The sequence below is a fragment of the Podarcis muralis genome, chromosome 6 (genome assembly GCF_964188315.1).
Source record: "Podarcis muralis chromosome 6, rPodMur119.hap1.1, whole genome shotgun sequence".
Lineage (NCBI taxonomy): Eukaryota > Metazoa > Chordata > Lepidosauria > Squamata > Lacertidae > Podarcis > Podarcis muralis.
In genome coordinates, this window is record NC_135660.1 from 62,406,160 (window position 1) to 62,420,816 (window position 14,657).

The 14,657-nt window shown below is 45.3% G+C and overlaps 1 protein-coding gene across 3 annotated transcripts in view; it reads left to right on the forward strand.

The window, feature by feature from the left end:
* Positions 1-14,657, forward strand: part of BLNK (B cell linker) — a 102,867-nt gene that overhangs the window by 31,470 nt on the left and 56,740 nt on the right. For all 3 annotated transcript variants that reach the window (XM_028729845.2, XM_028729843.2, XM_028729844.2), the window contains exon 3: positions 13,619-13,665. In XM_028729845.2, coding sequence (XP_028585678.2) covers positions 13,619-13,665 — 47 coding nt within the window. The remainder of the gene's footprint in view (positions 1-13,618; positions 13,666-14,657) is intronic.

The window sequence follows — 14,657 nt, forward strand, 5'->3', positions numbered from 1 at the left end:
TTTCCGATGGCAGTTCCCTGACATCCACCTCCCCTCCAGGGCCCCCTTCACCCCCTCCCGTCTCCTCCCCTACGGGCTGTGAGGAGGTAAAACCCCTGAAAGAACCTTCCTCATCGTCCGAAGTTTCGAACACTTCCCTCCACTTGTTGCTGTCCCTGGTCTCTCAGTACTCCTCGTCATCGGAGTCCATTCCCTCTTCCAACTCCGACTCCGCGAATCCTTCCAGTTCCTCTTCCTCGTCGGTGGTGCCGAAATACTCCCTCCTAAACCTTGCTACCGGCTGTGGTTTCCTCGGGAATCTTTGGTGGAACGTTTCTGTTAAAACCTCGTCATTGACCTCCCCTGCAGTCACCCAGGTGTTTTCTGACTCCGGTTCCCCTTCCCACGCCACCAAATACTCCACCTGATTTCCCTTCCACCTAGAATCGAGGATTTCCGCTACATGATTGCTGCGTTCCCTTTCTTCCAAGGCTGGTCCCCTGGCGTGCTCCCCTTCACGTCCCCCCCTGTATGGTGACAGTAACAACCTGTGGAACACTGGGTGCAATTTCATGTGGTTGGGTAACCGGAGTTTGAAAGCCACTGGGTTGATCTGCTGAATGACCTCAAAGGGTCCCAATCTTTTGGGTCTTAATTTCTTACAACCCCCTTTGAACGGCAACCCTTGGGTTGACAGCCACACCTGATCCCCCACCCTTATGGTTTCACCTTCCCTTCTGTTCTTGTCTGCCTGCTTCTTATATTGTGCCTTGGCCCTTTCTAAGTTGAGCTGGAGCTGATGATGGATCGCTTCCATCTCTTCTACAAAATGTTCGGCCGCTGGAACGCTCCATCTCTCCCCTCCATCCCCTGGAAATGCCCTGGGGTGACACCCGTAATTAGCCAAAAAGGGGCTCATCCCTGTGGACACATTCTCCGCATTATTGTAGGCAAATTCTGCCAGCGCCAACTTTTCGACCCAATCGTTCTCTCTGTCATTGACATAACACCTCAGATATTGTTGGAGGATGCCATTTGCTCTTTCCGCCTGCCCGTTGGTTTCAGGGTGCCGGGCAGTCGAAAAATGGACTTCCACGTGCAGCAAGCTCATGAGCTTCCTCCAGAACCTGGAAGTAAATTGTTTGCCGCGGTCTGAGATCACCCTCAAGGGGGCTCCGTGCAACCTAAAGATGTGTTCTACAAACAACTTCGCTGTTTCTTCCGCTGTGACTGCATGTGAGCATGCTACAAAGTGGCACATCTTAGTTAACAGGTCTACTACTACCATGATGGCTGTTTTCCCCTTGGACTTCGGCAGATCTGTCATAAAATCTATTGATACCGCTTCCCAAGGCCGTTCTGGTGTGGGTAATGGTTCTAATAACCCTGCCGGCGCCCTTCTTTCCCCTTTGGCTCGCTGACATTGGTCACACCCTCTTACATACTCCTTTACATCTTCCCTCACCTTGGGCCACCAAAATTCCCTGGTAAGCAACCACATGGTCTTGTGTTGCCCAAAATGTCCCGCCGTGGGGCTATCGTGCAACTGCTTGAGTACTCTCCCCCTCAATTCACCTTCTGGTATATACAGTGCCCCTTTGTAATACAATGCCCCATTTCTTTCCTCAAAACCTCCGGGTTTCTCGCCCTCCCCCCTGAGACCTCTGAGCTTATCCTGGGCATATTCATCATTTTCCGTTTCCTCTACCAGTTCTCGTTGCCCCACCAGCGCCGCCCCACACACCCAGCGGTCTTCAGGGATGACATGTCTCTCTTCGATTGCCCCCTCCCCCTCCAAATACTCTGGTTTGCGTGAGAGAGCGTCCGCCCTGACGTTTTCTGGGCCTGGCACATAACAAATTTCAAAGTGGAATTTGGAGAATTCCTGTGCCCATCTCACTTGTCGTTGGTTGAGCACTCGAGCTGTTCTCCAATACTCTAAATTCTTGTGGTCGGTGCACACTTGCACCTTGTGTTGTGCCCCAATTAATAAATGTCTCCACCTCCGGAACGCTTCGTGAATGGCGAGTAGTTCCCTGTCATACACCGTGTAGTTCCTCTCGGATTTATTCAGCTTCCTCGAGAAGAAGGCACACAGTCTCCACTCCAACGTATTCCTCCCCGGTTGAAGAAGTACCGCCCCGATCGCCCGGTTGGACGCATCGGTTTCCACTCTCATGGGCTTTCGTAAGTCCACATGCAGAAGTTGTTCTTCCGAGGCGAAAGCCCCTTTCAGTTCTTCAAAAGCTCGCTCCGCCTCCGCCGTCCAAACAAATTTCTTCTTGCTGCTGAGGCAGTCGGTGATGGGCGCCGTCAAGTGTGCAAAGTTCTTGATGAACTTCCGATAAAAGTTCCCAAACCCCAGGAATCTTTGCACATCCTTCTTGGTCTTCGGTGTCTTCCATTCCAGTACCGCTTGGACCTTGCCTGGATCCATGGCCAATCCCTTGTCTGACAAGCGGTACCCCAGGAATTCCACCTCCTTGGTATGAAACTGGCACTTCTCCAGTTTCACCCACAGCTGGTTGGCTTGCAGTCTGCCCAACACTTCTCAAACGTCCCTCACATGCTGCTCCTCATTCTCCGAATACACCAACACGTCGTCTAAAAAGGCCACACAATTCTTGTAGAGCAAAGGTCCCAGGACGTGGTTCATAAAAGCTTGAAAGCACGCCGAGCCCGCTTGTAGACCGAAGGGCATAACGAGGTATTCAAAGGCTCCCAGAGGGGTGAACATGGTGGTCTTCCATTCATCCCCCTTCCTTATGCGTATCAGATTGTACGCCCCCCGCAGGTCCAGTTTTGTAAAAATCTTCCCCTTCCTCACCCTGGTCAAAATGTCATCAATTCGGGGCATAGGAAAAGCCAGGGGTTCCGACACTGCATTCAGGGCCCTAAAGTCCACTACAAGTCTCGGCTTATCTGTGTTTTTTTTGTCCACAAAAAACACTGGGCTGCCCCCCACCGCTCTGGACTCTCTGATGAAACCTCGCTTCAGGTTTTTGTCAATGAACTCCCTCAACTCCTGCATCTCCCTGTCTGACATGGCGTACAGCTTGCCCACTGGGAGTTGGGCCCCAGGGAGTAGGTTGATTTGACAGTCAAAGGGTCTATGCGGCGGCAGTTTGTCTGCTTCCCTTTCGCTGAATACGTTGCTCAGATCTGCGTATTGCGGGGGCACCTTCCCTTTATCCATTACTTCCATCCCGGCTAGGGTGACTCTGGCTCCTCCCGGAACCTTCCCCTGCTTGCAGTGTTCTAGGCAATGCGCTGACCCAAAGGAGACCACCCTCTGATTCCAGCCCACTAGCGGATCGTGTAGCGCCAGCCAGCTCATCCCCAAAATGATGGGAGCTCCTCCCAAGGTGGCCACATTAAACGCTATCCGTTCGGTGTACCTTGCCACCCTCATTATCATCGGGACAGTCTGTTGGCTAACTTCTCCTCCCAACAACTCTCTGCCGTCAATCGTGGTCACCTGCAAGGGGTTACTTAAAGGGATGGTCTGTATCTGGTGCTCAGCTGCAAACTCCTTACTCATGAAATTACAGGAGCTGCCTGAATCCAAAAGCGCCTTGATCTGTAGTGGGTGTCCGTTTGGCAGCTCTAGCAACACCTCTATCACTAAAGCAGGTCTGGGAGGTTCTGGCGTGGGCACTTTCACTGCTCTTTGGCCTGGCTGCTGTGCCCCGACGGTGGCAGCCAGGCGTTGGCTTTTACTTGCTCCTTGCTTTCCTCCTCCTTTTCCCCAACAGCTCCTGCCATCCCTTGCCATTCCTTCCTCTGGGGGCATACTCTGGCAAAGTGCCCTGGCTGTTGGCAGAGATAACATTTCTTGGCGCTCTTTCCCTCCTTCTTCCGCCCTTCACTGGGATTTGAAACTGCGCGCGCCCGCACTGTTCCAACTTCCATCGGCTCTGCCGGCGGGAAAGGTGGCTCTGGAATGTCTGGAATGCGGAAATCCCTCCAACGTTCTCCTTTCCCTTCCCGCCTTTCCAAAGCCCTCGCTTCCTGGCGCGCTCCTATGGCCAGCGCGGATTTGGTCAGCTGATCCATAGACTCCGCCCTGGGCCCCCGGGAAAGTTCATCTTTAACGGCCGAAGAAAGCCCCTCTTCGAAAAGCATCTGGATGGGTTCCGCCGATAGGTCCCACCCCAATTTATGAATCAACATAGTAAACTCAGTCCAGTACTCACGGACAGATCGGCTCCCCTGTTTGCAAGCCATTAACTGCCTTCGCACCACTCCCTGCTCAATGTCGCTGGAAAACATCAGGTCCATGGCACGAAAAAACTTCCTCGTGTCCTTTAGGATCTCATTATTCACTGCCATCAGGGGTCTAACCCAGTCCTTCGCCCCCGATTCGAGATGGCCAATTACAAAAGCCACTCGCGATTCCTCGTCGGGGAAGTCATCAAACTGCAGGTTGAGAGCGTATTGCATCTCTGTTCTAAAGGCATGATAGTTTCTGGGATCCCCCCCGAATTTCTGCACCAATCCTGGCACCTTTCTGGCGAGCGGGGTGGTTTTCTCCTTTCCCTTCTCTGCATCCTGAGCCCTCCTCTCCTCAAGCCTCGCCGTTTGCATGGCAAGCTGGATTTCCAACGCCCTGTACCTTTCTTCCAGGCTTGGACCCCCTCCAGCTGCTCCTGCTCCTCCGGTTCCGGCTGGGTCGCTCATGATGCCTCTCCCTGCACAAGCTGGCTTTCGGGGACTTTCGGATTGCTGTGATGGGATGATGAGCTGCTTGTGCGTAAAATGCAAGTCCCTCAGAGTTTGATCAGGTTTTCAAACCTCTGCCTGTGACGGAGCCCCTCCAGCATGGCTGCGTCAATCGCTAGCAGAATCCGAAAGTGGTTGCTTTCGGAATCGTTTCCAACATAAAAGCTCCTTAACGGAAACACGTCTCCTGGACTCTCGGCGTGACAGTTTCCGGCGAGGAGTGGGTGTCCCTATAGGAGGTCCTGAGACCTCCCCACTGTTTTCGCTGGAAGCGTCTCTGAGCCATCCCTCCGACTCACTTTCCCTTGGAGTTCCTGATCTCCCCCTACTGGTTCCCTCTTCAGCTGCTACGTCTCTCTCAACCTCAGTGAGCCTTTGCACCTCCTGTCTTTCCGATGGCAGTTCCCTGACATTATCCTTACAGGTTTTTATGTAAACACCCTTATGAGTTTTTTATAACAGAAACATGAAGAGGCAGAAAGCAGAATTTGAAAAGACTGTTCCAAATATAACATGCAGCTGAAATGTGTCCTGTCTGGATCTTATGTTAGCATGCAAGGATAGACATTATTTTAATTTGCAATATGTTGTACTATTAAGCTTTTTGGATGGTTTGACTCTATTTTGCTCTTTTTATGCTGATTATTAACCTTTTAAACAATATGTGTGAAAGCTTTGAGAACTGGGGGGGCAGGTCTTATTTTTAAATTTAAAAAAAATATTTATGCTTTTACTGTAAATTGGTACGCCCATTTCACGATATTCTTCATTATCCTATATTATTTGACTTCCCCACACCTCCCACCATGGTGTTCCTTTTGACTCTTAGTTGTGCTACATATCTTTCTACACCTTGTAATTAATTTAGCTGCTGTTCCTATATCTAGTCGTACGTGGAGATTTATGTAACTGCTATAACTCTTTAAATAGTCTCCAAAGGCTTCCCACTCCTCTCTTATGGTATGTTCATCCTGGTTTCTTAACTTTGCTATCAGCATCACTAACTCCACATATTCTATTAACTCATTCCGCCAATCCTCTTTGGTTGGACTGTTTTTGTCCTTCCACATTTGTGCATAGGTTATTCTGGCCACAGCAGTTGCATAAAGAAAAAGATTGAATACATTCTTAGGTATCTTTTATTTATTTTTCTCATTCATGCATACTTATCGCGATGTTAGGATTTGGCAGATAATGGGGTCCAACCTTAAGGCAGGATCCTGAGTGCACAATTCTCTCCCACACCTCACAAATCCCTCATGTAGATGGAACTTCAGTCTCCCATCCCTAGGACTGGAGCAAAATTAACCGTAACAGGGATCTGTTCAATGGGTCTGTTACAAAACTGAACAGGTGTTGTACATCACTTTTACTTTTGGATTTTCTCTATCTTTATCACACTCCAGGCCCTTGTTACTGGTTCTGTGGTTCCGCCGCTCACAGTTGCCCTTCTTGTCAATGTTTGTTCATTTCCTTTCTGAAACACCACAACTGCCCTTGTTTTGTGTGGACACAAATATGCAGCATAAAGGTAAAGGTAAAGGTCCAGTCGTGGCCGACTCTGGGGTTGCGGTGCTCATCTCGCTTTACTGGCTGAGGGAGCCGGCGTACAGCTTCTGGGTCATATGGCCAGCATGACTAAGCCGCTTCTGGTGAACCAGAGCAGCACACGGAAACACTGTTTACCTTCCTGCCAGAGTGGTACCTATTTATCTACTTGCACTATGATGTGCTTTTAGGTGGGCAGGAGCAGGGACCGAGCAACGGGAGCTCACCCTATCGCGGGGATTCGAACCGCCAACCTTCTGATCGGCAAGCTCTAGGCTCTGTGGTTTAACCCACAGCACCACTTTTAGGTGGCCAATTTTAGGCTTAATTTAGCACATTCCTGCTTCCAACAGGTGGAATCCAGTAAAAGCATACAGATTACCATAATACATAAATGTTTCTTTTAGATGCCTGCAAGGTCACTTTACTATTAAATGAAAAGTGTAGTTTTAAAACTCTTCTCACCATTAGTTTTTCCTTTGTTCAGGATATGGCCTATTAAAGTTCTGGTGTGTCTGACATGATCCAGTCTTGCAAGTTTTTCCAAGTTCTAATTTTGTAGCTCTGGCCCAATTTGCAAGGAACAGAAAAGCAAATTGTGTTGCCCAACAGCATAGGAAGAAAAGGATAAAACATGACAAAGGCAGGAGTCATTGCATTAGTGAAAGAGTATGCTATAACTAATTTCTGGACACAAGAAGAATGTTAAGATAAATGACCAAGCAACTTTGGTGTGAACAGGAATCGTCTTCCTGGCCACTGGCATATCTGGGAAAGCAGCTTGAATTCTAGATGCCACAAATACAGCACATCAAAGCACACAGTACATTCATAAAAAGAATTTGAGTGCTATAAAAGCCCTTTCTCGTTTCTTTTTTTTCCACAGTTCACTTTCGTTTAAAAATATCTCAGAACCCTGGCTTTCAATTCGCATGACATAAAACTGCTTCTGAGAAGAGTTTTTAAAATGCACTTTTCATCAAGACCGCCAGATGTCAGAGTTTTCTACACTGAAATGGCTTTGAAACCAAATTATCTCCTTGCTTCGATCAATGCATATTTTCCCTTTTCACTGGTCACAAGCCCTCCTCTATGTTTCCGAACTCTGGTTTTCCACTAGATATCCTCACAGGCCAGGATGAGAGGTGCTATTTGACTTTGTAACCTCAGTTTGTGGCTTAGAGAAACTTAGACGTACATACATTACTCCACAACCTCAAGGGTATTTACACACTTTACATACTTTAACCAATACTGGAAATATAACCTTCTCTTGACTTCCACATCCTTCTAGAATACATTTCAAAGAATACAACCATGTTCCTCCTACTTGGTTGAAATTTATTAATAGTCTACAAACCTTCATATTCCAGGGGGGATGGGGGGGGGGGACAAGTATTTGATTCCATACACTGCCAGTAGTCTATATGTGGTTTTTTTCTTATTGTTTTGCAATGTTTGGTAACTGATACATTCTTAAATTATGTTTGTGTTTGTTATTCCTCTTCGGTTTTGTTTTGTTTTTAAGAAAAGTGGAATATGTTTAAAATGTTTTCTTTTCAAATGGGAAGAAGAATTGGAATTCGGATCTTATTTTGGGGGAAGAAGGTTATTATTCCGAACATTCAGATTTTAACTTTGAACTCTGAGAAGAAATTTTGAATTGACTATTTCATTTCTGTATAGCTCATAAAACAAGCACCATTCCATACTAATTAGCCCAATATTTCTCTCTCTTTTTTTGCCTAGCTGCAAGGAATGCTGGGAACCCATTCCAAGCTCTTGTTAGAAAAGCTTTGGAAAGCAAGCGATAAGAGTCCAAAAGAGGCAGGCGAAAAAAGGATTATCTCAATATTAATTTACTGACTTGGCTGACGCAGCTAATTAGGGGTTGTAAAAGCATCCACTGGTTGCCAAATGCTGAAATGGTCACAGGGGGCATTAGCAAATACTTCCATGGGGAATTCTAGGACTAGCTGGGATATTTTAGCATTCAGAATTGTGTATGTGTGTTGGTCATATCCCCCACCCACTGTTTGGTATTGTACAAGAAAAGTAGAGCATTAAACTGCAAATGTACCAGAGTACACATAAGGAAAGCTACACCTTTCCTAGGGTGAAGAGTGGGTTATGGGTGTTTGCACACATGAATTCTTTAATGTTGCCTGAAAAAAGTATGGTGTGGGACATTTGCGTAGCCATCAACAAGTTTGCTTTAGGAAGTGACTTCTCAACAGATGTTACAATGCAGGAAGTTTTTATTTGAAGGCAGGAGCACAGTCTACTTCCTTAAAGGCGAATGGTGATTTGTTTTTCTTTTAAACCAAGCATGCATGGTTTTCAGGCTAGCCGGCATGTGAGCAAAATCAAGAGGTGGAGGAAAGCCAGAATGAATGTTTGTGCCGGAGTTTCTGAAGCATTTTACAAGTACTCGGGTTAAGTACTTAATTCGTTCCGGAGGTCCGTTCTTAACCTGAAACTGTTCTTAACCTGAGGGTACCACTTTAGCTAATGGGGCCTCCCACTGCTGCTGCCGCACCGCTGGAGCACGATTTCTGTTCTCATCCTGGAGCAAAGTTCGTAACCCAAGGTACTCTTTCAGGTCTGTAACCTGAAGCGTATGTAACCCAAGGTACCACTGTACACATGGAAGAAGGGAGTTACTACAGCACAATGCTAGAGTAACTCATTTCTAGGTTTATTTTCAATTAATCACATTCCAGTGAACTTGAGGTTCAGACCATTGAGCTATCAATAAATAGTACTTACTATCTAACTACTGGGACGCGGGTGGCGCTGTGGGTAAAAGCCTCAGTGCCTAGAACTTGCCGATCGAAAGGTCGGCGGTTCGAATCCCCGCGGCGGGGTGCACTCCCGTTGCTCGGTCCCAGCGCCTGCCAACCTAGCAGTTCGAAAGCACCCCCGGGTGCAAGTAGATAAATAGGGACCGCTTACTAGCGGGAAGGTAAACGGCGTTCCGTGTGCTGCGCTGGCTCGCCAGATGCAGCTTGTCACGCTGGCCACGTGACCCGGAAGTGTCTCCGGACAGCGCTGGCCCCCGGCCTCTAGAGTGAGATGGGCGCACAACCCTAGAGTCTGTCAAGACTGGCCCGTACGGGCAGGGGTACCTTTACCTTTACCTTTATCTAACTACTAGATGTGGTTTTATACATGTTGTAAGCTGTCCAGAGTGACTGGTGAAACCCAGCCAGATGGGCAGGGTATAAATAGTAAAATGATTGTTGTTATTATTAATAATAGTTAACTGCACAACAAAATCCTTAATTACTCCCTAGATGAATGCAAAAATCCTTCTAGAATAATCATAAAGTTTGACAAAGTGAACCCAGACTTTCCAAACATTAAGCACTCTGTTTTATAGGAAGGATATCTAATATGTTAATTCCCAAAATCAATCTGTCCAAATGATAGTAACTGTTTTATTTCCAGTTTTTGGTGGTAAATTGTTTTGGCAAATCCTAACAAATACTACCTCAATTTCTGATCTGAATCAGAATAGTGACTATACTAAGCTGTATTGTAGTAATTCCTGGGTTGCCAATTTAAAAATAAATAAATAAATAAAAATCCCTCATCCATCCTACCACGGACTCCAGGCGTTGCTAGATGGGCTCTCCCAAGTCAGATGTTAGGGAGCAATAACCCTGAGTATCATCATAATACTGGCAGTACTGTGCCCCCAAACTCCTAATGACCGCTCCCAGCTGCTTCATATAGATGTTAAATAGCAGTTGGGTTAAAACAAGTGCCCTGTGGCACCACATAGTGGAACTGCTAGGGAGTCAAAAAGCACTCTCCCAATGCTGCTCTCTGGACTTGGTCCCGTAAGTATAAAAAGAAGAAAGGTAAAGGATCCCTGGACAGTTAAGTCCAGTCAAAGGTGACTACGGGGTTGTGGCACTCATCTCGCTTTCAGACTGAGGGAGCCAGCGTTTGTCCACAGACATCTTTCCAGGTCATGTGGCCAGCATGACTAAACTGCTTCTGGTGCAACGGAACACAGGGACGGAAACCAGAGCGCACGCAAATGCCCTTTACCTTCCCGCCACAACAGTACCTATTTCTCTACTTGCACTGGCGTGCTTTCAAACTGCTAGGTTGGCAGGAGCTGGGACAGAACAACAGGAGCTCACCCCACCGCAGGGATAGGAACTGCCAACCTTCTGATTGACAAGCCCAAGAGGCTCAGCGGTTTAGACCACAGCGCCACCCGCATCCAGTGGCGTAGCGTGGGGGTGCAGGGGGGGCCGGCCGCACCGGGCGCAACATCTGGGGTTAGGGCAAATCCACAGGTTAGGGGGCGCAAATCCACGGGTTAGGGGGCGCAAATTACTTGCCTTGCCCCGGGTGCTGACAACCCACGCTACGCCACTGCCCGCATCCCATAGGTCCCGTAAGTAGGACTGGAATCGCTGTGGCACAGCACCCCTGATTCACATTCCCCAGAGCCAGCCCAGGAGGATACCATGTTCAGTGGTATCAAAAGCTGCGGAGAGAGTGAAAGAGCAAAAAGCAGGAGCAAGGTTCCTTTCCCCCTGTCTTGCTTTCTGTAAAAGTCATCCTTTACAAGTGACTCATAACAGGCTTGAACCCAGACTGGAACAAATCTGCAAGGCGGATCCTGATAGAGCATGTTACAGTAGTCAAATTGAGATGTAACTAATACATATAGGACCATAGTCAGGTCTGAGCATATCAGGAATAGGTGCAACTGATGTACCAGCCAAGCGGGGGAAGCTCTACCCATTAAATTTCTGCTTCTCATGCAGATCTTAATGGCACATGAATTGAGGCAGGAAAAAAAGCTGTCTGCCCCTTTCCTTATCCATATATACGTGTGTGTGTGTGTGTGTGTGTGTGTTCATAGGAATTTGCTGATTTCGAGACCTAGTCAGGCATCCCCTAATTATGGTACATACAGTGTGTGAAACTAGTTTTCTGTTTTGTCTTACAGTATAATTACAGGATTAGTATTAAATATAGATGGTTTTCTAGAGTCTGAAATGCCACATTTTCCTAATGCAGATAAGAATCATAAGAGAAGCAGGGATACATTTGAATTTGAAAACAGTCTGTAGATACACAGTTTTGCTGAGATACTGCATATGCCATATATATATATATATATATATATATATATATATATATATATATGGGTTGAGGGTTGGTGGAAACACTTAGTTCCACTCTGAAATCAGTTTTAGCTGAGCCAGCAATATTCCAGATTTGATTTCAGAACCTGGACTGGATTCCATTCCACACTTGTGAAGAGAACAGGATTGCCAGTTCTTGAAAATAAACATTATATTACCCAGGCAGGGTTATTGGTGAAGCATGGATTTAAAGGTGAAGTCAAGATTACAGTTTTTTGGTGGGTCCGCATGTGGAGTTCAGTGGTCTACAGTAGGCCTGGAGGTAAAGCTCAGTGCAAAAATGGACTCTCCCAACCAAACTTTCTTAGTAGTTGCTCCCCCTCCCCTCCAAAAAACATCCCAACCAGGATTTACAAAATGTTAATAATATTCAGAAACCAGTGAGGCAACAAGATCACTCTGCTTCTGACCTGAAAGTCAGCATTAGTTAACAACATAGGCAAAGACATACTAAGGCTGAAACTGCAGAGCTAGAAATAATCAGATTTAATTTTGCTCATTTGAGCTTGGTCAAGATTATTTGTTTTCTCACTACAGCTGTTGAACAGCAAAGCTAGGAAGACTGAAGAGGTGCATGGTCACTGAACTTACCATACCTTTGGGCTTTGTCCCACTGACAGCACCTCTAGCATTTCTTGGCCTTTCGGACAGACTGCAATTTGTTTTTCTAAACCCATTGTGAGTTTACCTGTGCATAGGTATGTGCCAACCTTCACCCCACAATCAATATATTAGATGTCCAAAGAGTAAGTCTTGCTTTCACTGCAGAACTTCAACATGACTATCACTCTGGATTTGTATCGGCAGAAATCATGGATTTCAGCTGAAGACTAGTTAACTTAAGGTACTTTACAGAACAAAAGTTGCCCCTCCCCATGTCTCATCCTACATCACTCAGGAAGGGCCCTTGACCTTCTGGAAAGGTTTGGGGGGGCATGGGTAGTTGCAGGGAGGACATGAACTTCCTTAAGTTATCTTATCTAAGGAACCGAACTCATGCTTTCCATGCTATCTGGTTCTCATGCTTTCTGTGATAAAGTTGGGGTTTTAAAGCCCTGTTTTGAAGTTCACCCTGCTTTTTGCTTTTAGAACACAGCAGAAATGGTAAATCTATCAAATTCAGCTTGTGTGCAAGTAGACAGATGGTTATAAATTTTGTAAAAATAACACGCTCAAGCTTATGTTACATCAAGATAAAAAATGCAATGAAAACTTTATAAACAGAACGTTGCTGTCTTCGGTTTGAAAGGGTCTGCAAATAAACACTGAAGTCTGTGCCAAAATATATGTTATTTGTATGAGTGATAACAGTAATACAAATTTGTCATTGTGTGCAATAGTAATATTTATAATCCTAATGATACGGCAACCCAATAGGTCAACTGGAGGAGGCAAAAAAAAATCTTCTAAATAAATAGGAATAAAACTGGGTTTGGTGATGTTAAGTTCTATAGATGAGGAGTCAGGGCCAAGGGCAAAGACTCACTGAACAGCAATGGCAGAGTGGAGGGACACTGGATGCGGCCTCCACAGGTAGAAATCAATACTTGGGTGGCATCCTGTGATGCATTCATGAGCATAAAACTTGGTGAATGGTGTTTGCTCCTATGCAGCTGTAAAGAGTGAGTTTTCCTGAGGAAAGCAGTGGGGCAAATGGAAAACTGCTTGGACTCATGCCTAGAAAGTATGGGACAAGCAGAAAACTTTGGACCTGTGCCTTCCACTTCTAGCAAGTGGAAGTATGGGTAGCCCTGAATGCCTTCATTTCTGAGTAGCAGTGTTCTTTGGCGCCTCTCCTTCCCCTCAAACGCTCAAGGATTGCAAGACTCCTGGAGCCTCAGTGGACATTCTGTGGAAGCTCCAAAAAGGAGACTCATCCAATTCATCCTCTTGCTTGCAGTTTTAATGATCATTCATTAACCTGTGTGTTTTTCTTATGCACCACATTCCTGGGAAGATTTTGCGCTGTACAACATGTGCCACTTCCCCTCCACAGTATCACCAGGTGTTAGTAATAAAGAGTTAATAAGTAACCAGGACTTAATCCTTCAGTGGCATTAAAAGAATATGATTACTTAACTCCACAGAGTAATCTAACTGTTCTCCAGCTAAAGTGAAACTCAGTTTCAATTAACTCCTCATTTGTTTTGGCTGTTCCCTACAAAAACACCTCTCTCTCTCTCTCTCTCTTTCAGAATTTATCAGAATATGAGATGAACAGATTCTCTATAATGGACCAGCCGTAAGTTTTCACTTTTTTGGCCTTCACAAAGTGGACAGATGTTTTGTTGCAATTCATAGTTAATTTTGTATTATTCATATTTAATTTAATATCCTCCTTTCATTCCCCCCCCTCTTTTTTACATAGAAGAGAATCAGACCATAACCTCATCCAAACTGCTATATTTATTTTGTGTTTGGATTAGAACAAACTGGATTGGCCTTGCCAATCTTTCATTTAAATTCCACCTTTCGTTTGGGTATATCAGCCTACATCAGCCATAAACACTATGAGTTTATTTTATTTTGTGATTCAATCATGCACAAGGTAAACTGAAAAACAAGACAAAAGCAAAAGCAAAAAATAAAGATCAGTTCCGTATCAAAGCAGCAGATTGGATAAAATTATATTAGTCTGTTCTTAATTCTGCATTATAAATATATTAAGTACATTAAGTATATTCACACACACACATATATGTAACACATAAGTTAATATATGGATGTATAAATGGTCTAAACATCATAAATGGTTTCCTATAAACCGTAAAATGTACCATTATCAAAAGAAGAAATATTTGTTTAAAAAGCAAGTCAAAAGTGTATTTACAAATGATACAGCTTCTAAAGGAAAGACAAATTAACCCAGTCTCTATTAATTCAGCTTTACTTGAAAACCACATATGGTCTGTTCTGATCCCTGATATTCTTTTCTTAATTGTGCGACTAAATACCATCTATTTGATACTTCACTAAGTATTGGCATATGATGCCATAATGTTAATTTTTTATCACTTCCAGCTTGTTCTAATAATTTCCAAATGAAGTCCTGTTTGCTAGACGTGTGTCCTTACTTGCAAGTCTGAGCTTAAAAATCCTTGCTAGTGTAATTATACACAGGACAGGTTACCCTTTTTTTAGTTGCAGGTGTTGCAAGGTTTGCATCTGAGCCTGCAGGTGTGTCCAGCACTCGCACATACTCAATGCACACCTTCAAGAGAAAGTGGAATCTGT